Raw genomic sequence first — 27,149 nt, 5'->3', positions numbered from 1 at the left:
ATTGACAAAAAGTTTGTTATTCTATTTATTTAACAACAAATCAAATCGAATATTCGAATACCGATTTTGACATTCGAATATCAAACGTTTGATATAATAATGTCTTTGGTGTTTGCATTAAAGTGTGGGCCAATGGCAATCGAATTTATATTTTTGTTAAACCTTTTAAAGGTTAACGTTCGTTGTTAACTTTAACAAACTTGTGAACAACCGGTCCACTGTTAGCTGCAGGACCAAAATCTGCTTGTTGCGGTTCACACCTTGCGCGACAGGCACAGCATTGACAATGTTTGAAATACATGCAGTTGTATATTGCATTTACGCCTACGCTGTTAAACTCATCTCAGTCTGTTACAAAATTTCCCAGAGGGAAATTGACGTGTTGTAGAAATGGATTGCAAAATCACCATTAAAGATGCATTTTTCTTTTTTTTTCACTTAATAATTAAAAGTAGATCATTCATTTTCATCATTGAATTTGCATTTCTGCTTTTTTCTTTGTTTGGTGGCATTGATAATTATGTTTACTGCTTAAATAATAATATGTGACTGATACTTTTATTTCTTAGTTACCCTATCGCCTATGCAATTTAAAATGAGCGCTTATACTTTTCGGTGCAACTATTTGGCCTAGACCAACTTTTCTATTAACAAACGGCTTGCCTTTTACCAGCTTTATCAAGCATGTATTGAGGATAAAACACCCTGAAAAATATAATTTGTTTTAGAGAGTTATGTGGGAATCATGTCCATAATAAAGACATAAATATTCACAACATACAAACATGTAGTATTGTTTTCTGTTTAATAGTTTTCTTCTGCAGATGCAAACTAATGCTTGAGTAGTTTTACCTTTATTGTTTAGGGCGAGTGCACGACTCTAGTATATGGCCATCTGTGACAAAACAAAAGACAATCCATCAGGAACACTATTCAACATTTTAAATTCCAATTTGATATCGCCTGTTGGCAACAGCCCAGTTCATGCATCAACCAACGCCCTCAAGAAATTTCGAGAAATTGCTGTAACATCTGTTGTTTTGTGTGTTTTTAGCATGATACTATGATATATATATAAATGTTTCCCATCACCAACTCCATAATTAAGATAGCAGTTGTGTTTGATTCACACCAACTATCCAGCAGCACGATGATTTTCCGACTTGCTGTTTTGATCTCCGTTGTTGCCATTGCATGTAAGTTTATTTCACAGTTCTTCAAGGGAAATGTCTAAACATTTTTCATAGGTACAATTAATATTTCTTGTGTTGTTTTTGTGGTTAGTTTTTACTGGCTGTGCAAACAGTTACCACACACACACACGCGCGCACGCACGCACGCACACACGCATATACGGTACAATTAATATTTCTTGTGTTGTTTTTGTGGTTAGTTTTTACTGGCTGTGCAAACAGTTACCACACACACACGCGCACGCACGCACGCACGCACACACGCATTGATAGACGCACGCACGCAGGCACGCACGCACACACACACACACACTTTTATTTTGTCAAGGCTCCTCTGGGTAAGCCTTTATTAGTTTCTAAGGTCAGGCATCAAGGCAAATACTTATCAACGTGAAATACTGGCTCCTCTCGGCAATCATGCGGTCGTTCCAAATGTCAGGCATCAAGGCAAGAACTTACCAACGTGAAATACTGGCTTCTCTCGGCAATCATGCGGTCGTTCCAAATGTCAGGCATCAAGGCAAGAACTTACCAACGTGAAATACTGGCTCCTCTCGGCAATCATGTGGTCGTTCCAAATGTCAGACACCAAGGCGAGAACTTACCAACGTGAAATACTGGCTTCTCTCGGTAACCATGCGGTCGTTCCAAATACCAGGCATCAAGGCGAGTACTTACCAACGTGAAATACTGGCTCCTCTCGGTAATCATGCGGTAGTTCCAAATATCAGGCATCAAGGCGAGTAATTACCAACGTGAAATACTGGCTCCTCTCGGTAATCATGCGGTAGTTCCAAAGGGCAGGCATCAAGGCGAGTACTTACCAACGTGAAATACTGGCTCCTCTCTGTAATCATGCGGTAGTTCCAAAGGGCAGGCATCAAGGCGAGTACTTACCAACGTGAAATACTGGCTCCTCTCGGTAATCATGCGGTCGTTCCAAATATCAGGCATCTAGGCGAGTACTTACCAACGTGAAATACTGGCTCCTCTCGATAACCATGTGGTAGTTCCAAATGTCAGGCACCAAGGCGAGTACTTACCAACGTGAAATACTGGCTCCTCTCGGTAACCATGTGGTAGTTCCAAATGTCAGGCACCAAGGCGAGTACTTACCAACGTGAAATACTGGCTCCTCTCGGTAATCATGCGGTCGTTCCAAATGTCAGGCATCAAGGCGAGTACTTACCAACGTGAAATACTGGCTCCTCTCGGTAACCATGTTGTAGTTCCAAATGTCAGGCACCAAGGCGAGTACTTACAAACGTGAAATACTGGCTCCTCTCGGTAACCATGTGGTAGTTCCAAATGTCAGGCATCAAGGCGAGTACTTACCAACGTGAAATACTGGCTCCTCTCGGGAATCATGCGTTCGTTCCAAATGTCAGGCACCAAGGCGAGTACTTACCAGTTACCAACGTGAAATACTGGCTCCTCTCGGTAATCATGCGGTAGTTCCAAATACCAGGCATCAAGGCGAGTACTTACCAACGTGAAATACTGGCTCCTCTCGGTAATCATGCGGTCGTTCCAAATGTCAGGCACCAAGGCGAGTACTTACCAACGTGAAATACTGGCTCCTCTCGGTAATCATGCGGTCGTTCCAAATGTCAGGCACCAAGGCGAGTACTTACCAACGTGAAATACTGGCTCCTCTCTGTAATCATGCGGTCGTTCCAAATGTCAGGCACCAAGGCGAGTACTTACCAACGTGAAATACTGGCTCCTCTCGGTAATCATGCGGTCGTTCCAAAGGGCAGGCATCAAGGCGAGTACTTACCAACGTGAAATACTGGCTCCTCTCGGTAATCATGCGGTCGTTCCAAATGTCAGGCACCAAGGCGAGTACTTACCAACGTGAAATACTGGCTCCTCTCGGTAATCATGCGGTAGTTCCAAAGGGCAGGCATCAAGGCGAGTACTTACCAACGTGAAATACTGGCTCCTCTCTGTAATCATGCGGTAGTTCCAAAGGGCAGGCATCAAGGCGAGTACTTACCAACGTGAAATACTGGCTCCTCTCTGTAATCATGCGGTAGTTCCAAAGGGCAGGCATCAAGGCGAGTACTTACCAACGTGAAATACTGGCTCCTCTCGGTAATCATGCGGTAGTTCCAAAGGGCAGGCATCAAGGGGAGTACTTACCAACGTGAAATACTGGCTCCTCTCGGTAAGCATGCGGTAGTTCCAAAGGGCAGGCACCAAGGCGAGTACTTACCAACGTGAAATACTGGCTCCTCTCTGTAATCATGCGGTAGTTCCAAAGGGCAGGCACCAAGGCGAGTACTTACCAACGTGAAATACTGGCTCCTCTCTGTAATCATGCGGTAGTTCCAAAGGGCAGGCATCAAGGCGAGTACTTACCAACGTGAAATACTGGCTCCTCTCTGCAATCATGCGGTCGTTCCAAATGTCAGGCACCAAGGCGAGTACTTACCAACGTGAAATACTGGCTCCTCTTGGTAATCATGCGGTCGTTCCAAATGTCAGGCACCAAGGCGAGCACTTACCAACGTAAAATACTGGCTCCTCTCGGCAATCATGCGGTCGTTCCAAATGTCAGGCATCAAGGCAAGAACTTATAAACGTGAAATACTGGCTTCTCTCGACAATCATGCGGTCGTTCCAAATATCAGGCATCAAGGCGAGTACTTACAAACGTAAAATACTGGCACCTCTCGGTAATCATGCGTTCGTTCCAAATGTCAGGCATCAAGGCGAGTACTTACCAACGTGAAATACTGGCTCCTCTCGGTAATCATGCGGTCGTTCCAAATGTCAGGCACCAAGGCGAGTACTTACCAACGTGAAATACTGGCTCCTCTCGGTAATCATGCGGTAGTTCCAAATACCAGGCATCAAGGCGAGTACTTACAAACGTGAAATACTGGCTCCTCTCTGTAATCATGCGGTAGTTCCAAAGGGCAGGCATCAAGGCGAGTACTTACCAACGTGAAATACTGGCTCCTCTCTGTAATCATGCGGTAGTTCCAAAGGGCAGGCATCAAGGGGAGTACTTACCAACGTGAAATACTGGCTCCTCTCTGTAATCATGCGGTAGTTCCAAAGGGCAGGTATCAAGGGGAGTACTTACCAACGTGAAATACTGGCTCCTCTCTGTAATCATGCGGTAGTTCCAAAGGGCAGGCACCAAGGCAAGTACTTACCAACGTGAAATACTGGCTCCTCTCTGTAATCATGCGGTAGTTCCAAAGGGCAGGCACCAAGGCGAGTACTTACCAACGTGAAATACTGGCTCCTCTCTGTAATCATGCGGTAGTTCCAAAGGGCAGGCATCAAGGCGAGTACTTACCAACGTGAAATACTGGCTCCTCTCTGCAATCATGCGGTCGTTCCAAATGTCAGGCACCAAGGCGAGTACTTACCAACGTGAAATGCTGGCTCCTCTCGGTAATCATGCGGTCGTTCCAAATGTCAGGCACCAAGGCGAGCACTTACCAACGTAAAATACTGGCTCCTCTCGGCAATCATGCGGTCGTTCCAAATGTCAGGCATCAAGGCAAGAACTTACCAACGTGAAATACTGGCTTCTCTCGATAATCATGCGTTCGTTCCAAATGTCAGGCATCAAGGCGAGTACTTACCAACGTGAAATACTGGCTCCTCTCGGTAATCATGCGGTCGTTCCAAATATCAGGCATCAAGGCGAGTACTTACCAACGTGAAATACTGGCTCCTCTCTGTAATCATGCGGTAGTTCCAAATATCAGGCATCTAGGCGAGTACTTACAAACGTGAAATACTGGCTCCTCTCGGTAACCATGTGGTAGTTCCAAATGTCAGGCACCAAGGCGAGTACTTACCAACGTGAAATACTGGCTCCTCTCGGTAATCATGCGGTATTTCCAAAGGGCAGGCATCAAGGCGAGTACTTACCAACGTGAAATACTGGCTCCTCTCGGTAATCATGCGGTCGTTCCAAATATCAGGCATCTAGGCGAGTACTTACCAACGTGAAATACTGGCTCCTCTCGGTAACCATGTGGTAGTTCCAAATGTCAGGCACCAAGGCGAGTACTTACCAACGTGAAATACTGGCTCCTCTCGGTAATCATGCGGTATTTCCAAAGGGCAGGCATCAAGGCGAGTACTTACCAACGTGAAATACTGGCTCCTCTCTGTAATCATGCGGTCGTTCCAAATGTCAGGCACCAAGGCGAGTACTTACCAACGTGAAATACTGGCTCCTCTCAGTAATCATGCGGTAGTTCCAAATACCAGGCATCTAGGGGAGTACTTACCAACGTGAAATACTGGCTCCTCTCTGTAATCATGGGGTAGTTCCAAAGGCCAGGCACCAAGGCGAGTACTTACCAACCATGCACCAAGGCGAGTACTTACCAACGTGAAATACTGGCTCCTCTCTGTAATCATGCGGTAGTTCCAAAGGGCAGGCATCAAGGCGAGTACTTACCAACGTGAAATACTGGCTCCTCTCTGCAATCATGCGGTAGTTCCAAATGTCAGGCACCAAGGCGAGTACTTACCAATGTGAAATACTGGCTCCTCTCGGTAATCATGCGGTAGTTCCAAAGGTCAGGCATCAAGGCGAGAACTTACCAACGTGAAATACTGGCTCCTCTCGGCAATCATGTGGTCGATCCAAATGTCAGACACCAAGGCGAGAACTTACCAACGTGAAATACTGGCTTCTCTCGGTAACCATGCGGTCGTTCCAAATACCAGGCATCAAGGCGAGTACTTACCAACGTGAATTACTGGCTCCTCTCGGTAATCATGCGGTAGTTCCAAATATCAGGCATCAAGGCGAGTAATTACCAACGTGAAATACTGGCTCCTCTCGGTAATCATGCGGTAGTTCCAAAGGGCAGGCATCAAGGCGAGTACTTACCAACGTGAAATACTGGCTCCTCTCTGTAATCATGCGGTAGTTCCAAAGGGCAGGCATCAAGGCGAGTACTTACCAACGTGAAATACTGGCTCCTCTCGGTAATCATGCGGTCGTTCCAAATATCAGGCATCTAGGCGAGTACTTACCAACGTGAAATACTGGCTCCTCTCGATAACCATGTGGTAGTTCCAAATGTCAGGCACCAAGGCGAGTACTTACCAACGTGAAATACTGGCTCCTCTCGGTAACCATGTGGTAGTTCCAAATGTCAGGCACCAAGGCGAGTACTTACCAACGTGAAATACTGGCTCCTCTCGGTAATCATGCGGTCGTTCCAAATGTCAGGCATCTAGGCGAGTACTTACCAACGTGAAATACTGGCTCCTCTCGGTAACCATGTTGTAGTTCCAAATGTCAGGCACCAAGGCGAGTACTTACAAACGTGAAATACTGGCTCCTCTCGGTAACCATGTGGTAGTTCCAAATGTCAGACACCAAGGCGAGTACTTACCAACGTGAAATACTGGCTCCTCTCGGGAATCATGCGTTCGTTCCAAATGTCAAGCACCAAGGCGAGTACTTACCAGTTACCAACGTGAAATACTGGCTCCTCTCGGTAATCATGCGGTAGTTCCAAATACCAGGCATCAAGGCGAGTACTTACCAACGTGAAATACTGGCTCCTCTCGGTAATCATGCGGTCGTTCCAAATGTCAGGCACCAAGGCGAGTACTTACCAACGTGAAATACTGGCTCCTCTCGGTAATCATGCGGTCGTTCCAAATGTCAGGCACCAAGGCGAGTACTTACCAACGTGAAATACTGGCTCCTCTCTGTAATCATGCGGTCGTTCCAAATGTCAGGCACCAAGGCGAGTACTTACCAACGTGAAATACTGGCTCCTCTCGGTAATCATGCGGTCGTTCCAAAGGGCAGGCATCAAGGCGAGTACTTACCAACGTGAAATACTGGCTCCTCTCGGTAATCATGCGGTCGTTCCAAATGTCAGGCACCAAGGCGAGTACTTACCAACGTGAAATACTGGCTCCTCTCGGTAATCATGCGGTCGTTCCAAATATCAGGCATCAAGGCGAGTACTTACCAACGTGAAATACTGGCTCCTCTCTGTAATCATGCGGTAGTTCCAAAGGGCAGGCATCAAGGCGAGTACTTACCAACGTGAAATACTGGCTCCTCTCTGTAATCATGCGGTAGTTCCAAAGGGCAGGCATCAAGGCGAGTACTTACCAACGTGAAATACTGGCTCCTCTCGGTAATCATGCGGTAGTTCCAAAGGGCAGGCATCAAGGCGAGTACTTACCAACGTGAAATACTGGCTCCTCTCGGTAATCATGCGGTAGTTCCAAAGGGCAGGCACCAAGGCGAGTACTTACCAACGTGAAATACTGGCTCCTCTCTGTAATCATGCGGTAGTTCCAAAGGGCAGGCACCAAGGCGAGTACTTACCAACGTGAAATACTGGCTCCTCTCTGTAATCATGCGGTAGTTCCAAAGGGCAGGCATCAAGGCGAGTACTTACCAACGTGAAATACTGGCTCCTCTCTGCAATCATGCGGTCGTTCCAAATGTCAGGCACCAAGGCGAGTACTTACCAACGTGAAATACTGGCTCCTCTTGGTAATCATGCGGTCGTTCCAAATGTCAGGCACCAAGGCGAGCACTTACCAACGTAAAATACTGGCTCCTCTCGGCAATCATGCGGTCGTTCCAAATGTCAGGCATCAAGGCAAGAACTTATAAACGTGAAATACTGGCTTCTCTCGACAATCATGCGGTCGTTCCAAATATCAGGCATCAAGGCGAGTACTTACAAACGTAAAATACTGGCACCTCTCGGTAATCATGCGTTCGTTCCAAATGTCAGGCATCAAGGCGAGTACTTACCAACGTGAAATACTGGCTCCTCTCGGTAATCATGCGGTCGTTCCAAATGTCAGGCACCAAGGCGAGTACTTACCAACGTGAAATACTGGCTCCTCTCGGTAATCATGCGGTAGTTCCAAATACCAGGCATCAAGGCGAGTACTTACCAACGTGAAATACTGGCTCCTCTCTGTAATCATGCGGTCGTTCCAAAGGGCAGGCATCAAGGCGAGTACTTACCAACGTGAAATACTGGCTCCTCTCTGTAATCATGCGGTAGTTCCAAAGGGCAGGCATCAAGGGGAGTACTTACCAACGTGAAATACTGGCTCCTCTCTGTAATCATGCGGTAGTTCCAAAGGGCAGGTATCAAGGGGAGTACTTACCAACGTGAAATACTGGCTCCTCTCTGTAATCATGCGGTAGTTCCAAAGGGCAGGCACCAAGGCAAGTACTTACCAACGTGAAATACTGGCTCCTCTCTGTAATCATGCGGTCGTTCCAAATGTCAGGCACCAAGGCGAGTACTTACCAACGTGAAATACTGGCTCCTCTCTGTAATCATGCGGTAGTTCCAAAGGGCAGGCATCAAGGCGAGTACTTACCAACGTGAAATACTGGCTCCTCTCTGCAATCATGCGGTCGTTCCAAATGTCAGGCACCAAGGCGAGTACTTACCAACGTGAAATACTGGCTCCTCTCGGTAATCATGCGGTCGTTCCAAATGTCAGGCACCAAGGCGAGCACTTACCAACGTAAAATACTGGCTCCTCTCGGCAATCATGCGGTCGTTCCAAATGTCAGGCATCAAGGCAAGAACTTACCAACGTGAAATACTGGCTTCTCTCGATAATCATGCGTTCGTTCCAAATGTCAGGCATCAAGGCGAGTACTTACCAACGTGAAATACTGGCTCCTCTCGGTAATCATGCGGTCGTTCCAAATATCAGGCATCAAGGCGAGTACTTACCAACGTGAAATACTGGCTCCTCTCGGTAATCATGCGGTCGTTCCAAATATCAGGCATCTAGGCGAGTACTTACAAACGTGAAATACTGGCTCCTCTCGGTAACCATGTGGTAGTTCCAAATGTCAGGCACCAAGGCGAGTACTTACCAACGTGAAATACTGGCTCCTCTCGGTAATCATGCGGTATTTCCAAAGGGCAGGCATCAAGGCGAGTACTTACCAACGTGAAATACTGGCTCCTCTCGGTAATCATGCGGTCGTTCCAAATATCAGGCATCTAGGCGAGTACTTACCAACGTGAAATACTGGCTCCTCTCGGTAACCATGTGGTAGTTCCAAATGTCAGGCACCAAGGCGAGTACTTACCAACGTGAAATACTGGCTCCTCTCTGTAATCATGCGGTAGTTCCAAAGGGCAGGCATCAAGGCGAGTACTTACCAACGTGAAATACTGGCTCCTCTCTGTAATCATGCGGTCGTTCCAAATGTCAGGCACCAAGGCGAGTACTTACCAACGTGAAATACTGGCTCCTCTCAGTAATCATGCGGTAGTTCCAAATACCAGGCATCTAGGGGAGTACTTACCAACGTGAAATACTGGCTCCTCTCTGTAATCATGGGGTAGTTCCAAAGGCCAGGCACCAAGGCGAGTACTTACCAACCATGCACCAAGGCGAGTACTTACCAACGTGAAATACTGGCTCCTCTCTGTAATCATGCGGTAGTTCCAAAGGGCAGGCATCAAGGCGAGTACTTACCAACGTGAAATACTGGCTCCTCTCTGCAATCATGCGGTAGTTCCAAATGTCAGGCACCAAGGCGAGTACTTACCAATGTGAAATACTGGCTCCTCTCGGTAATCATGCGGTAGTTCCAAAGGTCAGGCACCAAGGCGAGCACTTACCAACGTGAAAAACTTGCTCCTCTCTGTAATCATGCGGTAGTTCCAAATGTCAGGCACCAAGGCGAGCACTTACCAACGTGAAATACTGGCTCCTCTCTGTAATCATGCGGTAGTTCCAAATATCAGGCACCAAGGCGAGTACTTACCAACGTGAAATACTGGCTCCTCTCTGTAATCATGCGGTCGTTCCAAAGGGCAGGCACCAAGGCGAGTACTTACCAACGTGAAATACTGGCTCCTCTCTGTAATCATGCGGTAGTTCCAAAGGGCAGGCACCAAGGCGAGTACTTACCAACGTAAAATACTGGCTCCTCTCTGTAATCATGCGGTCGTTCCAAAGGCCAGGCACCAAGGCGAGTACTTACCAACGTGAAATACTGGCTCCTCTCTGTAATCATGCGGTCGTTCCAAAGGCCAGGCACCAAGGCGAGCACTTACCAACGTGAAATACTGGCTCCTCTCTGTAATCATGCGGTCGTTCCAAATGTCAGGCACCAAGGCGAGCACTTACCAACGTGAAATACTGGCTCCTCTCTGTAATCATGCGGTCGTTCCAAATGTCAGGCACCAAGGCGAGCACTTACCAACGTGAAATACTGGCTCCTCTCTGTAATCATGCGGTCGTTCCAAATGTCAGGCACCAAGGCGAGCACTTACCAACGTGAAATACTGGCTCCTCTCTGTAATCATGCGGTCGTTCCAAATGTCAGGCACCAAGGCGAGCACTTACCAACGTGAAATACTGGCTCCTCTCTGTAATCATGCGGTCGTTCCAAATGTCAGGCACCAAGGCGAGCACTTACCAACGTGAAATACTGGCTCCTCTCTGTAATCATGCGGTCGTTCCAAATGTCAGGCACCAAGGCCAGCACTTACCAACGTGAAATACTGGCTCCTCTCGGTAATCATGCGGTCGTTCCAAATGTCAGGCACCAAGGCGAGCACTTACCAACGTGAAATACTGGCTCCTCTCTGTAATCATGCGGTCGTTCCAAATGTCAGGCACCAAGGCGAGCACTTACCAACGTGAAATACTGGCTCCTCTCGGTAATCATGCAGTAGTTCCAAAGGGCAGGCATCAAGGCAAGCACTTACCAACGTGAAATACTGGCTCCTCTCGGTAATCATGTGGTAGTTCCAAAGGGCAGGCATCAAGGCAAGCACTTACCAACGTGAAATAGTTGATCCTCTCGTATTGCAAACATTTACAATTGTTCATAGATTGCCAGTTTCTGCTGACCAAATAGTTTTGTTGATCCAACATTTAGTTAAACTCATTGTGACTCACTATCAGGGCACTATCATAATAGCATTTAATCACAAAATAAAAAGGCGTAGAATTACCATTATGCAACGACCTCGGTATATACTATTTTGTACACGGTAGACCCCGAAATACATGTTTGTACATAGATGGAAGTCTCCCGGATTCCATGACATGACACAACATGTTGCTGTAGTTATATCAATTCTTGGTCCAAATCAATTCACAGTTTCTGTTATGACGATGGTGTCTCGAGTATATTAATGACATGACGTCTTTCAAATAATTTATGTTAACTTTCCAGTTGTGGGTGCGCTGTTGTGGATAGCAAAACTGACTTCATATTTTGACATAAAATTCAATTACTAGAGTACTGTCAACATAGTTCTATGCAAAAAATACACATTGTTTCTTAAACAGACGGCGGTCTCCCAGATGTTGGACAATGTGATGAGAATTCTGCCGGGCTATTTCCCCACCCTGACGAGTGCCAGCTCTACTTCGACTGTAGTAGTATTGAAACCACGTCCTGGCAGCCCGGGGTCAAGGGTCTGAGAGAATGCGAGTACCCGAAACTGTTTGACGAGTTCAGTCGGAAGTGTATGAAAAACGTTCAGTGCGGATCGCGGAAGGTCAAGAAAAATGGGTGTAAGTCAGAAGGCACTGGAACTGTTATGATTTTGATAAGAGAATAGGATGATAAAAGTAGGGACTATTGTAGTAGAATAATATGCACATTTGTGCGATAGTATTCACGTTTTAATATTTTAACAATCATAAACATCACTGATGTTATAAAAATGTCTAAATATCGTGGAAGAAAAATCACGATCAGAATGTGAATGGTCTCGGCAGCTAACGTCTCAATGCACACGCACGCACGCACACACACATACAAAGGTCATAGGCTTACTGTATTTAATGCGATTGTATGAGGTTAATATATTTAAATCTCAATTGTGCCATATATAAGGCTCAAAACATTACTGAGTGTATTTCTTTCAGGCGATTACTACACCAATCAGTGTCAAGGTAATCATTGCAGACCCTGCGAATTAGATTTTCCAAAATGCGAGGGCTTGAAGGACGGCACATACCCACATCCTTTGAAAAAAGGATCGCCCCAGTGTATTGTCTGCAAGAACGAGCGCTTCATCGGTAAGGCTAAAGTTTTATCTCATTTGTTGAACCACATGAGAAACAGTTGACAAACTCTTCCACATATGTCGATGGTGGGAGAAACAGTTGACAAACTCTTCCACATATGTTGATGGTGGGAGAAACAGTTGACAAACTCTTCCACATATGTCGATGGTGGGAGAAACAGTTGACAAACTCTTCCACATATGTCGATGGTGGGAGAAACAGTTGACAAACTCTTCCACATCTGTTGATGGTGGGAGATACAGTTGACATGACCTGTCCCCAAATGTCGGTGGTGGGGAACCACTGACAAAACCCGTCCACAAATCTTGATGTTGTGGTTAACACTTGACAAAACCCGTCCACAAATGCCGATGGTTGTAGAAATGGTTTCTGGCTCCTCTCATTCCCAGATCAAGTGCGCTGTTATTAAATCCCGTACATCGTTTACCATGATTAGTACGATTAAGTTAATATTTACGTTTAATCCAGTACCTCTTTTTCGGCGGTATCATCGGTGGTAATATCGTTCTAGGCGTCGTCATATATGTGATTGGACTAGTGCTCAAATCAAGTTTCACGACACGAAATAAAACATTAAGGTGCATGCGCATGATCACAGCCATCGTCGGATAGCCCCGATAAACCACTGCGCTATGCTTCGTTTCGTGTCGTGGGTGATTTGGCTAGGAAAATATCGTAATCATGAATAATACATGAGACAGCTTCAATGCGGAAATACTTTTCCCGTAGATAAAGTATTATGACGAAAGCTCGAATTAAACTCGATCCGTCAGATCAACAGCTACTTAGACCACTCGCCCGTGGATATCACTGGTGATGTAATGTTAGTAAAGACATGGACCTATAAACCATGGATTGGCAACTCTCATCTTTGTAAATGCGATAATCTCAAACTCACGCGTGCAGCGGGATTTCATTCCATATTCATATACACAATATATTATTCAGTCAATTTCCCAATGGTATGTATCATGTAAGAGAAGAAAGTTCCATGGTTGCCGACGATGGATAATAACCCAACCACTGCAGTTCATATGTGCATTTATAACAATACGAAACTGAATGTTCACTGTTTAGTTTTGTTGCAATGGATAAGGCTAAGCTTTTAAAAAAAAATGATAATTTTGTTATAAATATTACATTAAAGCATGTATTTATTAATATCAATCAGGGGGTTCACTTTTGTCACAAACTATAACAAAGATAGTTTAAATAATCCATTGTATTTTCCATTATTTATATTGCAGTGGAAAAAACTTGTCCTGTCAGTGTTCTTTCGACATAAACGCCTGTTTGAGAAAGAAAATGTCCAGCCACAACTATAAACCAAGCTGCACCCTGGTGTAACCAACAGTAGCAATACATTTGTTATACTGTCATGTCTTTGCCTTTCGAAAATAAAAAAAGTTATTCTTCAAAACACATGGACTTTGTTCAAACATACCAGAAGTTGACACTTCTTTAGATATGCCTGGAAGGCAGCCATGCTTGTAAAATAAAACTCAGATATTAAAGCCAATAGCTGCACATTCAAAGGGTTAGGTATCAACTAGAAGTGTTGTTCCCCCCCCAGTATTTTAGAAGATATGTTATATATATATATATATATATATATATATATATATATATATATATATATATATATATATATATATATATACAGAATGAAAGTATTGGAAATAAGCATTATCAATGAAGACATAAAATGCTATGATACAAATACAGAGTATCTATTTAACAAAATATTGGATAACATGAATGTTAGGCTCGTATAGTTCTGTTTATTGTATTATCTAGTGGATCAAATGCACAGTTAAGCAGATTTTATTTGACCGTTTCATTTTTTTATGGCTTACATGTAAAATTATTTTCCCTGAAGCCTTAAACAAAGAAAAAAGAAAGGTTTTGTGTTTTTTGTTGTTGTTAATTTACTGTATATATGTAAGGAATATTGGGTCTATAGTCAGAACAAAGATTGCTGGTGGTCAGGATTCAAACAGATATTTCTCAATAAAGTATGCACCTCCACCACTTACCTACATGTGAACATACAATTACTATGGCTTTTGAAATGGATTATCATCACATAAATGGATGATGGCAACTATTGCTGAGCTTGTCACAAATGTGACGGAGAATGCACAAATTGGTCACAGAAACTCTTAATCTTATCCTTATATATCCATGCATAGCGATCAGAATCAGGTTCATATTGTTGGACAATAAAAAAACCTAGTTTAGTTGATTATCCACTGGTACATACATGTATCAGAATCCTCTTTAAACTTCAGTCATTGATTCTACATGCAAGTATATGAATGTCATGAGATTAACCAACAGAAGATAGGGGCGTTAGTCTGAAGTTTGATGCACTATCCATAATCCAAGCAGACGTCACTGAACAGATGTATTTTGTTTTGATTGGGGCGAGACCATTCAAGTTCTCATAGATGACATACACGCAGCAGTGTCCAAGATCTCCGCTAGGGTCAGCGTGGTATGGGACCTTCACAAGGTCATTGTCAAGGTGACCTTGTTTTGGTTCCCTGCTCAGAATGGATCCGCCGCCTGAGGTAATGATTCGAGTCAAGTCCTCTTTGGAGGGGACTGCAAACTCAAAACTGCCACTAAAGTAGAATTTACAGCCATCAAAGAGCCCAGGAAGCTGGAAAGAAAGGAAAAGGTTTCATGAACAAAAATCAAATTAACATGATGTATTACATTCTAGGTATTTCACAACTTGCAAAACTGCAAATGAAGAAGTAAAAGCATGAAATACCCTCATCATACTATGATTACAATACAATAAATGCCTCAACATTACAAACCTGTTGTTGCCTGTTTTTGCGTCCTTTGCTGGGGGCCAGTGAGCCAGGATACAGACTGGTTCCAGGCACCTCAAACGCTTCCTCGTAAACCAGACTTCCCATTTGAAGACTGGTTTCTATCCCTAAGTGGAAAAAACAATATGTGAAGAGCATTTTTTGATAAACCAGCTGAACTTACTGATTGTTTGCCTGCCTTGCTTTGCTTTGTAAGAATCCAATTAAATGAAGAAAACACTAAACATTGATCTCGTACAAAAGCTGTTGGTAAATTCAGTGAATTTGTGTAATAGTATTTTTTTTTCAAAGCATTTGGCAGACATACCGAAAGAGTCTTATTTTTTTATTTCTTACAACAAAACAGATACTTTCAGAGAACACGACTTTCAAATGTAAACAAGGGCAGTCACAGACTGCCAAATCCCCCTCCGAATAAAGAAAAATATAATTTTCACCTTATTACAAAGGATTAAAATTAAACTATGGACAATAACTAAGACAAGAGATGTTTGTCAAACATTATGCCCCCCCCCTGAGCGCCATGTTGTCAGGATTATATGGACAATTTAATGAAATATGCATGGACCGAAATGACAGCTGATTTGTCACTGACATTGGATGCCGTTGAGGCAGTTTTAAGATTATAAGAGGGCCATGGGTGCAGGCATTGACAAGTTATCACACAGACAAGCTATTTTCGTTCAAGGTCACTGTAACCTTGACCTTTGACCCGATAACGCCTAAAATCATAAGGGGTCATCTACTTGTCAGGCCCAACCTCCAAGTCAAGTTTGATGACCATGGGTGCAGGCATTGTTGAGTTATCACTCGGACAACCTTTTATCGTTCAAAGTCACTGTGACCTTGACCTTTGGCCCAATGACCCCTAAAATCAATAGGGGCCATCTACTGGTCAGGCCCAACCTCCAAGTCAAGTTTGATGGCCATGGGTGCAGGCATTGTAGTTAATACTTGGACAACTTTTCACCCTTCAAGGTCACTGTGACCTTGACCTTTGGCCCGATGACCCCCAAAAACAATAGGTTTCATCTACTGGTCATGCCCAACATCCAAGTCAAGTTTGTGGGCCATAGGTGCAGGCATTGTCGAGTTATCACTCGGACAACCTTTTACCATTCAAGGTCACTGACCTTGACCTTTGGCCTGATGACCCCCAAAACAAAAGGGTCATCTACTGGTCAGGCCCAACCCCCAAGTCAAGTTTGAGGGCCATAGGTGCAGGCATTGTTGAGTTATCACACAGACAACCTTTTTCCATTCAAGGTCACTGTAACCTTGAACTTTGGCCCAATGACCCCTAAAATCAATAGGTGTCTTTTACTGGTCAGGCCCAACCTCCAAGTCAAGTTTGAGGGCCATGGGTGCAGTTATTGTCAAGTTATCACTCGGACAACCTTTTACCATTCAAAGTACATGTGACCTTGACCTTTGACCCCAAAAAACAAAAGGGATCAGCTACTAGTCAGGCCCAACCTCCAAGTCAAGTTTGAGGGCCATGGGTGCAGGCATTGTCGAGTTATCACATGGACAACTTTTTACCATTCAAGGTCACCATGACCTTGACCTTTGGCCCGATGACCCCCAAATCCAATAGGGATCAGCTACTGGTCAGGCCCAACCTCCAAGTCAAGTTTGAGGGCCATGGGTGCAGGCATTGTCAAGTTATCACATGGACAAGCTTTTTACCATTCAAGGTAACTTGGACCTTGACCTTTGGCCCGATGACCCCCAAATACAATAGGGGTCATCTACTGGTCAGGCCCAACCTCCAATTTAATCATGAGGGCCATGGGAGCAGGCACTGTTGAGTTATCACTCGGACAACCTTTTACCATTCAAGGTTACTGTGACCTTGACTTTTGACCCGATGAGCCCCAAATACAATAGGGGTCATCTAATGGTCAGGCCCAACCTCCAATTCAATTATGAGGACCATGGGTGCAGGTATTGTCGTGTTATCACTCGGACAATCTTTTACCATTCAAGGTCACTGTGACCTTGACCTTTGACCCGATGAGCCCCAAAAACAATAGGGGTCAGCTACTGGTCAGGCCCAACCTCCAAGTCAAGTTTGAGGGCCATGGGTGCAGGCATTGTCGAGTTATCACTCAGACAACCTTTTACCATTCAAGGTCACTGTGACCTTGACCTTTGACCCGATGGGCCCAAAAACAATAGGGGTCAGCTACTGGTCAAGTCCAACCCTTAAGTCAAGTTTGAGGGCCATGGGTGCAGGCATTGTCGAGTTATCACATGGACAAGCTTTTACCATTCAAGGTCACTGTGACCTTGACCTTTGGCCCAATGACCCCCAAATACAATAGGGGTCATCTACTGGTCAGGCCCAACCTCCAGTTTAATTATGAGTGCCATGGGTGCAGGCATTGTCAAGTTATCACTCGGACAACCTTTTACCATTCAAGGTCACTGTGACCTTGACCCTTGACCTGATGAGCCCCAAAAACAATAGGGGTCAGCTACTGGTTAGGCCCAACCTCCAAGTCAAGTTTGAGGGCCATGGGTGCAGGCATTTTCGAGTTATCACTCCGACAACCTTTTACCATTCAAGGTCACTGTGACCTTGACCTTTGACCCCCAAAAACAATAGGGGTCATCTACTGGTCAGGCCCAACTTCCATATCAAGTTTGATTACCATAGGTCTAGGCATTGTTGAGTTATCACTCAGACAAGCTTTGGTCTACCGATGAACCGACCGACATGCCTGTGCAAAGCAATATACCCCTCTTCTTCGAAGGGGGGCATAAAAATACTGCACCCAGAGTAGGTGTTTTTGTACACTGCACTTCTCCTAAATAAGATCTATGTATGAAGTCTGAAGTCAGTACCTCAAAGACTCACGTTATGCTCCAAATAAAACAAAGAAGAAAATTTGGGGCAATGAATAAATAAAAACTGCACCTTGTTACTCAAAGACTTCAAGTTATGCTCCAGACATAAACTATATATGAAAATTAACAAAGGTAATAAAAAAAGAAAAACTGCACCCAGAGTTATGGTTTCAGTGCACTGCACTTCTCCTCAATGAGATCTATCTGTATATGAAATTTGAGTGAATACCTTCAAGACTTTCCAAGTTATGCTCCTGACGCACACATGGACACACGCCTACCATTACTATATACCCTTTGCCTTTCGAAGGGGGATAAAAATAATTGAACCATAAGAAACAGCATATCATCCTTCGCTAAAAATTGTTAATACCCCCGGAAACGGAAAGCAACTTACAATCCATGTTAACAATCCATTTTCCTGTGAGGATTCCAATCACTGTTTTTATTGTACGAGGACACATTCCCTCACTGTTCACCTTCGTCACAATGTGCGTCACTAGAATCATGAAATGGTTAAAATATTTAAAAAAAAAATATTTTAATTTATTTTAGATTAATTTTATTATCTATTAAAAAGAAGATCAATATGAATTCATATGACTCTAGAGTCTGTTTCCCTAGCAACTTCAAATACTGGTTTCCCCTTTTGATAGGCCATAAGCAGAAGCCCTTGTTGAGGGACTTAAAACTACAAACTCTGAGAGGTTGACACCTTAAATACATCCCAGAAATATGTTTTTATTTTTTGTCCTAACCCCAGGGAATTTAACCAAAAAAAAAACTCCGCTGAAGGTGCAAACAAGGAAATGTACCAATGTGTGGCCCACTGCCTCTTGGTGAGGCATAAATTGATATGTACATTACTTCTATGAAGTGAACAGCTAATACAGAGAACTAATGAATGGAATCAAAAGGAACTTTAACAATGAATGATTAGAACTATATACTACAAACATCATCCAGCATGAGAATATAACCCACCTTGAGGACTGATATCGTCAGCCAGTTTCACATGGAGCTGTGTCACAGTCTTCTGTAGCTGTACTTTCTCTTCCCTAGACAGACCGGTTCCCAGCAGACAGGGGGCCTGGTACTCCAGCACATCAACAGGCTGGGAAATAGTGCATGCACACAAGTATAACAACACATGTAAGTTTCCTGTCAATATCTTGAACGGTTCTTAATTACTGGTTGAGTTGTATACCTCGAGCTGAATGAAGTCACATACTGCCTGCACGTTTTAAAGGTCCGTCTTTTGTTACAAATAAATAACTTTAACTGTTATACATGTAGACGCATCTGTGTTGCCAACTCCGCTATTACATTGTGAATTTTGCTCTCTTATGCAAATCATGTATTTTTGTTATCTAGTTTCTGACATGTTTTGGTTAATTGTAAGTATTAAATGCTCATTATATTTTTAATCATAATCATTGCCATGGGTCAGGAATATAATTAATTTTCGAAGTAAGGGATGCAACTCTTTCAATTTCTTAGTTGATTTTGATTGAGTTGATTCCCATTCACAGCACAACAGTTACCAAATAGAAATTGATCTTGATATTAAAAATCATTTTAAAAGCGATCCGGATTTACATACTCCATTCCACCAAGTGAAGGGTGATTAAATGCGTATAAAATGAAGGATTTTAAACCATGAAGCATATTTGTGTGAATATGTTCATGTACTTTGGCAGATGCTGTGGTTTCAACCAAGCATTGTTTATGCCAAGTTTGAAGCTACTACAACCAAAAAGTCGTAAAGATGTTGTTAACAAGAGCTGTCACAGTGTGTGATGAATGCCCCCGAATATGACTGAACTTTGAACAATGTCAGTACATAAAAAAGGGAAGACAATAGCAATCAAATGTGTGGATAAAGCAAGGAATGTTTATGAATAAGTGGAATATATAAACACACTAATTACCTTCATTGATGTTTTGAAACATCACATAAGACCCATGCATGGTCAGCGTAATATGTCAGTGTTGTTGTTGGCCTTATGCCAACTAAACCAGAGGGATACATATATATGTGACAAGTTATTTTAAAATCTTTCCATACAAGAGAAAGTTAGTGCCAAGTGTTACCCTGACTTTAGAGGCTGGGACTCGATTCTTGCACGCAAAATGTTGTCTTGGTGTGTCAAACACATGTGACTAGTTATTTTAAAATCAGACCATACATAAGAAAGTAACAGCCCTGATACGACCATATATTGTATGTCCATATATATGCAGCATTCCATATCATTCAATCACTAAGTGTGACCTTGATCTCAAAGGTAGGGATACGAGTCTTGCACATGACACGTCATCTTGGTATGTCAAACATATTTGACAGGTTACTTTAAAATCAGTCCATACATGAGAAGGTTACAGCCCGGACACTAACACCTATAATGTCCTTAAATACTGAATTCCATAGTATTAAAACACGAAATGTGACCTTGACCTTAGAGGTAGGGACACAGGCCTGCATGCAACACATCGTCTTAGTATGCCGAAGAAATGTGGCAAGTTATTTTAAAATCTGTCCATGCAATATAAAGTTACAGCCAGGATACGAATAGTTGAGCGGGACACACGGATGGTGCTATTTTATTATGCCCACCTTAGGGGGTATAAAAATCTGTAAAAACTCAACAAGTACAGCAGATTATAAATTAATCATTCTTAAAAAGTTATTTTAAACACCTGATATGAACCAACCTGTTCCGCCTCCATGACAGCCTGAGAGATAACAGGGGTCCTCAGTGCCTCCCTCATCCTCTCTGTCTGGGCCAGGTCCACTGCTGTCTGCCCATGCATGTTCCTGGAACATTATCAACATTCATTTTGCCATTCATTTTTGGCGGGTTGACATTGAGAGTAATCAATCAAATTTTAATGATAGTGGATCTATAGTTGGATGGTTTTACCCCAAGTTTTAACTTTTATAACTAGAAACATGTTAATAGACCAAAGATGCCCAGACCTTTGGTGTCACAATTTAAATATGCACAGCCCTCTTCATAAATGGGTTATTGTGAGTAAATATGCATAAAAAATGTCCATTCACCCATCATCTTTATTTTCAAAGCATTGATACTCTTCCATACAATGCCAAAACGCTGCCTTGTATATATCTGCAAGCATCTGTTTATGGTGTTTTCGAAGCATAAGAATACTTTTATTTAACTACAGGCCTTCAGGTCATTGTATGTGTATAAAATGTGGAGTTTTATTGTTATGGAAGCATTACAAGAGACATTATGAGACATACAACACAAATGAGGACATGGAATGCAAGCCTCGGATTCGCTTAATGCTGGTGAAAATTGAAAAATGTGAGTTGACTTTTAAGGTACATGTACTTGCAAAATTGTGTGGTTGTAAAAAACTCTTAGATAAATAGCATACTGCAATTTCTTGAAACTTTCTTCTAACTTTTGTCTGCATACTTTTGTTTTCTCTTAAACACGCATAAAACTACAGCTATCATAGAATGTGATTAATATTAGAGCCAAATCAGACCTTATTTGACAAAGATATGGACCAGACACATTCTATCATCAGGAAGGCTTTTATAGCAAAACATACTTAACTCAGGTTACTGTGATCTTTATATTAAAGGTAGGGAGACCGGTCATACTATGGCGGTCACTTATGCCAAATAATTCTCAAATCTGTCCATGGATGAAAAAGATATGAATGGGACAAAAGCAGGTCGGACTTGAAGGTGGGAATGATTTCTTTGTGATGAGGGGGTAAAATGATGATGCATTCACAAGCTTGTAACATTTTTCAATACTTAAGCACACTTTGTAGACAGGTATTTTTTGTTCAACTTCTCCCTAATAATACTTTTAAGGTAAAGTTGTTCAATTATTATGCCATAACATTCCACTGATAAAATATCATGAAAACACTTTATTGTGTAAAATTAACAACAATCCCAACAAAACACATGGCTGAATAAAAATTGAAATTGCGGGCTCTCACAAAATTTGTGAGTACAAAAAATAAATAACTTTGAGTCCTGGAATGCTCATAAAATATAACATCCGTGGTTAAGACAGAGCCATCAATACGCAAATGATTTCAAGACTTAGCAGTATCAGACTATTGGTTCTGAAATTAAACAAGTCAAGCACCATAACTACTGTCTTTGAATAATATTGAAGAAAACCTCAGATGCAAACCCTTTCATGAGTCTAGCTGTAATACTTTCAGAGCTACATTCAACCAAGACCTTTCAGACCTTTTCTCTAAAAGAAGGGCCCGAAATAGGGCAAGCAAGCAAATTCCATGAAGCGTGCTAAAGCTTTCTTGGAATTTTGCAAGCTAGCCCTCCTGCTTTCTTAACGCATAATCACATAAAAAAATGTGATAAATACTTATAATATTATTCATATCAGGTTTATCCAGGTGAAATGACGAACAAAACTTCCCATGTTGACCAACATTGCTATGAAGTTTCATGAGTGTAGGTCTATTACTTTTTTGTTTTACAACAACAGGATTTCAGATTGACAAAGGCAATCTTTTAATAGCCCCCATCCACCCCAAATTTGAGGCATGTTTTTTGTTGTATGTAATCTCTGCAACAGCTAAAGACTTGATGTTTACCTGACAGTAAGGGAGGCTCCTCTAGAAACCAGCATCTTGACACAGTCTAGCCGACTGTTGGTGACAGAGTCATGTAGGGGTGTGTCATTCTCCAGGCCCGGCACGTTGATCATTGCCCCAGAGTCAAGTAACAGCTCAACAAGATCCAAGTAACCATGGTTACATGCTTCATGCTGAAATTAATTATGAACATAAACAATCCATATTTACAATATAGATTTTGACTGCTCCCAGAAATACTAACAAACAACCAGAAGCAGCAAGTTCACTTCTTTTTATCACTAAGAAACAGTTTAAAACAGTTGTTTTTTATTATTTATCAACTCGGGAAAGCTTAAACATGCCATAACATCCTAAATGTATGTTTGGTCAAGTTTAAGAAAAGATAAAAAATACTGAAATGTTTTTGAATTAATTGTATTTCTTTTATTATAATCACAATTCCAGCCACTTGTCCACTCACCAGAGGGGTCCAGCCAGCATTATCTCGCACATTTGGGTTGGCACCAAGCGCCAACAGCTCCTGTACCCTCCTAACATCATTCTGAAGAACAAAGTAAGAGTAATAAATCATTAAGAAAATGATGCAACAATAACAATTATTTTAAAGAAAGAATTATAAAAGAAATTAAAACAAATTAAACAAGAGCTGTCACAGAGACAGCGCGCTTGACTATTACGCCGCTTTTCAGTGTAAGGATTGAAAAGTTTTGGCGAAACATGCATGGATCACTGTTAGATTAGATTTCAATGCAATACATGATGTGCTGAGATTTTAACATAAATGTGGTTACATGCAAAATTTTAACCAGAATTTCTAAGTCTAATAATAAAGAGCCATTATTTGCAAAACACAGTTATCTAACTTGGTTATTCAAGTAGGTTGGGTGGTTGAATACCATTGTATAAAGTTTCAATGCAATACATCAAGTAATTGTTGATATATTAACCTATGTGTGCTTACATGCAAAACCTTAACCAGAATTTCAAAGTCAAATAATAAAGGCCTATTATTGCAAAGTGTTATCTAACTTAATTAATTTCAGTATGTAAGATAGTTGGGAATACATATCCAAAGTTTCAATGCAATACCGGAAAATGATGTATTTACTGAGATAATGACTTAAAGGTGCTTACATGCAAAATCTTAACCAAGGTGTGACGCCGTCGCTGATGCAGACGCCAGTGTGAGTAGAATAGCTCTCCTTATTCTTTGAATAGTCGAGCTAAAAATTCATTATTTTTGCTTTATATATGAATGATCATTTCATCTGTAATAATTATGTTTGAAAGCCTTAAATCATGCGATGCAGCTCATAAATCCCAGTCTGTATCAGAGGATTCTATGCAAGGTGGATCTACACTACAAGGGTAAAACAAGTAAAAACAAGTTAAAAGAGTAACATCAATAATAAAACAATACATTTCACAAAAATCAATTCCATCATAATATATTACCTTGATGACTGCCACCTGCAGTTGTGTCTCTCCCTTAGCGTTCCGCTTGTTCAGAGCTGGCGACAGAGTCAAACCTTGTGACTTGGATGCCAATCTTCCAACAGGGGTGCTTGGGGTTAGTGAATCTAAATTAAAATTCATCTAAATTAAAATTCATATACTGTCAATTAAAATAAAAATTCACAATTTTGAGTCAGCATTTAAAGAAATTAATTTTTGATACAGTCAGTAGTGAGAACAAGTCTATGGTAATTAGATTGGGTCACAAACTCTCAATATTGTGATTTAGATTACCATACTACTCAATAAAAGTGTATTTTGTAGGTCCCACTGATACACAGAAAGTAAGAAATATGGGTTGATAGCCAGATAATTGAGGAAGTAACTTCAGCTCTCAGGGCAGGGGAAATCCTGGCATTATCTGAAAGTACATTGTATACTCAGGCATCTGATTGGTCATATAACCATATATTTTTATTTAAAAAAAAAGAACTGGTTTTAAATGAAATACTTCTCTTTTCCCCGATTTTCCTTTCTGCCACAGGGGTTTGTGATTGATCAGGTTTAGCAGCAGGTTTAGTTCCATCCCTCCCATCCAGTGGCCGTGCAGCTGTTCTAGCCTTCTTGCTGCTAACAGGCCCACCAAACTGGTCTTCCACAGCCCCTTGAGAAGCCCTTCTGTGGCTCTTCTTTGAACATGTCTTTTCACCTTCAGTTTTAAAAGTGCCGACTTTTTCAGATTCTAATTTTTCAGATTCTAAAGCAAGTTTTTCCCATTTCTTGCTAATATTAACAGTTTTTGTAGAGATGACACTCTTATTATTGCCCTTCTGTGAACTTGTTTCTTTTATGATAGACTTTGATGTAATAATATTCTCTGATTCATTCTCTTCTGGCCCTTTCAAATTATTTGTACCACTGCTATTTTTCCTTGATGATCTACGTCTAAGTGTAGTGCAAGTATTAACAAAACTTTCCATGTTCTCCACATCTAGTCCTTTTTCACTCTTCTCTCCAATTCCATCAATGGTTTTCTTAGTTTTAGCCAAGCCAGTGTCCAGACTATGTCGAAGTCTGGTTTTTCTGTCCGAGACTGCACCAGCTATTCTGCCTTTTTCCAATCGTTGGTCTTTATCTTTATTCATGCCTTGTGTTTTTCTTTTATCTTTTAATTGCTTTGATTCTGTATGTTTGACCATCTCCAGATCATTTTCATCGCTGTCACATTCATAAAACTGGGTAGTTGAAGTCTGGTCACTTGGTAAATCTCGGCCTCCATTACTTGAGGTTGTGTTTCTGAAAGGTTTCGATTTCTTTGTACTTGTAATTGGCTTACTTTTCTCAAAACCAGGGCTAGGTTTGTAAATGCTAGCTGTTACTTCTAGGCTAGAAGAAGTTCTTGTTTTCCTTTTTTTCTTGTTACGGTTTTCTATCTCACCAGAGAGTTCAGTATTGTCTATAGGCTCATTCTGGATCACGTGATTGTGACCAACATGAGACTTACATCCGGGTATTGGTTGGTTAGGTGTACATTGTATAGGCACATCTGATGAACCTGAGAACAGAATGTATAATAAAAGAGTAGTCACAACTTTGCAGTTGGGCTGTAAGGGATGCAATGAAGTATAAAATCTTGAGCAATGTTGAAGTCAGTCTGGAGCGTTGAAGGTAAAATCTCGAGCAATGAAATTAAAAGTAAAAATTAGCTATAAAAACCCACATACATCTTACATATGTATGAAGATGACATGGACATAATGAATAACAAGATGGACAGTACGGGTGGGATTAACCCTGTTGTACACATATATATTAATTGATATAAACTTTTATGTACCTAGCTAGCTGAGATAAAGAAATATGACTTTACTTGTAATAACATAATGGTCACCTTGACCCATGTCCATCTCCTGCTGTCCATCACTGTCAAGGACCTGGTGAATTGACCCACATAGCTGCTGTCCATCACGGTCAAGGACCTGGCGAAGTGACCGACACAGGGAGGCAAGGGTGAACAGCTGCCGGTCAACGTCAGCATCTCGCACGTCTGCCGGGATGTTACACACGGGACATGATCCTCCAAGGTATGTCTCACAACATAAGCTGCAATCAGCAAATTTAATTACATTTACATGCATGGAATCTTGAAATATGAGTATAGGTTCAGATAATTTTATTAACTGTTACTACATTATAGCAATGCATAACAATTTAACTCAAATGATAAATGTAAGAAGCAATTGTCATTAAGTGCCTCAGAAATTGAGTTATGGTGTCGTGCATCGTCAATTTACACTGATTTAAACTCAACTGGAGGTTAGAATACCATGAAGAAAATTACCACCTGCAGAAAATATGTTCGCATCCACCAAGTGTGACAGGGCTGACAGCAAACAGGGTACTGAAAATGCAAACAATAAAAATGATGATATATTTTTTTTAAATCAAATAATTGTCATAGTTTTCTTGTCTCATTCTCAACAGTCTACGCACCATGCCCTATATAGCTATTACAGCTTATTCAATACATATATACATGTATATATCTGCAAAATGGGGCCTTTTTTCAATAAATAGAAAAGTTAAAAATTTAACAGAACATTAACACACACTATCGCTACATTTCGACACACCTACAATATCTATTGTTTGGTGATTTTTTACTATAGCAGACTAGAGAGTTACAGGGAAACATCAGAAATGACAAAATAATACGGAAAAGTATCCCTGATCGCTTATCATTGTAGCAAACATAGTGGTGTGGAGGTGTAGATAAGTTGTCAGAATTTATTACGTAATATTAAAAATTAATGCTCGGTCATAAATTAAACTCATTTGATTATATGCGCTTCTTTTGCATAAATTATAACCGTCATGATAACGTTGAGCGTAATAACAGGGGAGTGAAAGTTAATGAGTACGAATATTTTTAATATTATTGTAGATTTGTCAATTAAAAAATAACTTTTACCATGTCTTGCATTTAAAATGTGTTTCAAGATCAGCTAATGCGTTTCTAGTATTACTGAAAGAGTTCCATTCAGTGCCAAAATCCATATTTTGAGGGTTGATGTTTACATGCTGTTTCCCGCCATTTTATTTCACACGGAAGTGATTCATTTCCCAT

The 27,149-nt window shown here is 41.8% G+C and overlaps 2 protein-coding genes across 3 annotated transcripts; one reads left to right on the top strand and one right to left on the bottom strand.

The window, feature by feature from the left end:
* Positions 1-1,098: 1,098 nt before the first annotated feature.
* Positions 1,099-13,676, top strand: LOC128238944 (uncharacterized). Its single transcript, XM_052955286.1, has 4 exons — positions 1,099-1,196; positions 11,508-11,735; positions 12,093-12,245; positions 13,502-13,676. The coding sequence occupies exons 1-4, from the start codon at positions 1,151-1,153 to the stop codon at positions 13,537-13,539; spliced, it is 465 nt and encodes a 154-aa protein (XP_052811246.1). The 5' UTR covers positions 1,099-1,150; the 3' UTR covers positions 13,540-13,676.
* Positions 13,677-14,021: 345 nt separating this feature from the next.
* LOC128240118 (BRCA1-associated RING domain protein 1-like) lies at positions 14,022-27,135 on the bottom strand. Of its 2 annotated transcripts, none has more exons than XM_052956630.1 (12): positions 26,994-27,135; positions 26,367-26,423; positions 25,893-26,125; positions 24,534-25,577; positions 24,023-24,147; positions 23,028-23,108; positions 22,565-22,737; positions 20,666-20,768; positions 18,935-19,064; positions 18,348-18,449; positions 15,083-15,204; positions 14,022-14,919 (listed from the first exon to the last, which is right to left on the bottom strand). In XM_052956630.1, the coding sequence occupies exons 1-12, from the start codon at positions 27,077-27,079 to the stop codon at positions 14,584-14,586; spliced, it is 2,592 nt and encodes an 863-aa protein (XP_052812590.1). In that variant the 5' UTR covers positions 27,080-27,135; the 3' UTR covers positions 14,022-14,583. The 2 variants fall into 2 exon arrangements, with proteins under 2 accessions (XP_052812590.1, XP_052812599.1); XM_052956639.1 differs by having other exon boundaries at positions 25,914-26,125.
* Positions 27,136-27,149: the final 14 nt, after the last annotated feature.

Source organism: Mya arenaria, chromosome 1, assembly GCF_026914265.1.
Source record: "Mya arenaria isolate MELC-2E11 chromosome 1, ASM2691426v1".
NCBI classification, from domain to species: domain Eukaryota; kingdom Metazoa; phylum Mollusca; class Bivalvia; order Myida; family Myidae; genus Mya; species Mya arenaria.
This window is presented reverse-complemented; position numbering and strand designations above follow the sequence as displayed.

Excerpts from the sequence above, each read along its gene's own strand:
- LOC128238944 (XM_052955286.1), top strand. The coding sequence starts at position 1,151 with ATGATTTTCCGACTTGCTGTTTTGATCTCCGTTGTTGCCATTGCAT. Across the intron at positions 11,736-12,092 it reads GAAGGTCAAGAAAAATGGGT|GCGATTACTACACCAATCAG; the intron begins GTAAGTCAGAAG and ends TATTTCTTTCAG. Across the intron at positions 12,246-13,501 it reads CAAGAACGAGCGCTTCATCG|TGGAAAAAACTTGTCCTGTC; the intron begins GTAAGGCTAAAG and ends TTTATATTGCAG.
- LOC128240118 (XM_052956630.1), bottom strand. The coding sequence starts at position 27,079 with ATGGATTTTGGCACTGAATGGAACTCTTTCAGTAATACTAGAAACGCA. Across the intron at positions 26,424-26,993 it reads CATTTTAAATGCAAGACATG|TACCCTGTTTGCTGTCAGCC; the intron begins GTAAAAGTTATT and ends TTGCATTTTCAG. Across the intron at positions 23,109-24,022 it reads TGCAGGTGGCAGTCATCAAG|AATGATGTTAGGAGGGTACA; the intron begins GTAATATATTAT and ends TTTGTTCTTCAG.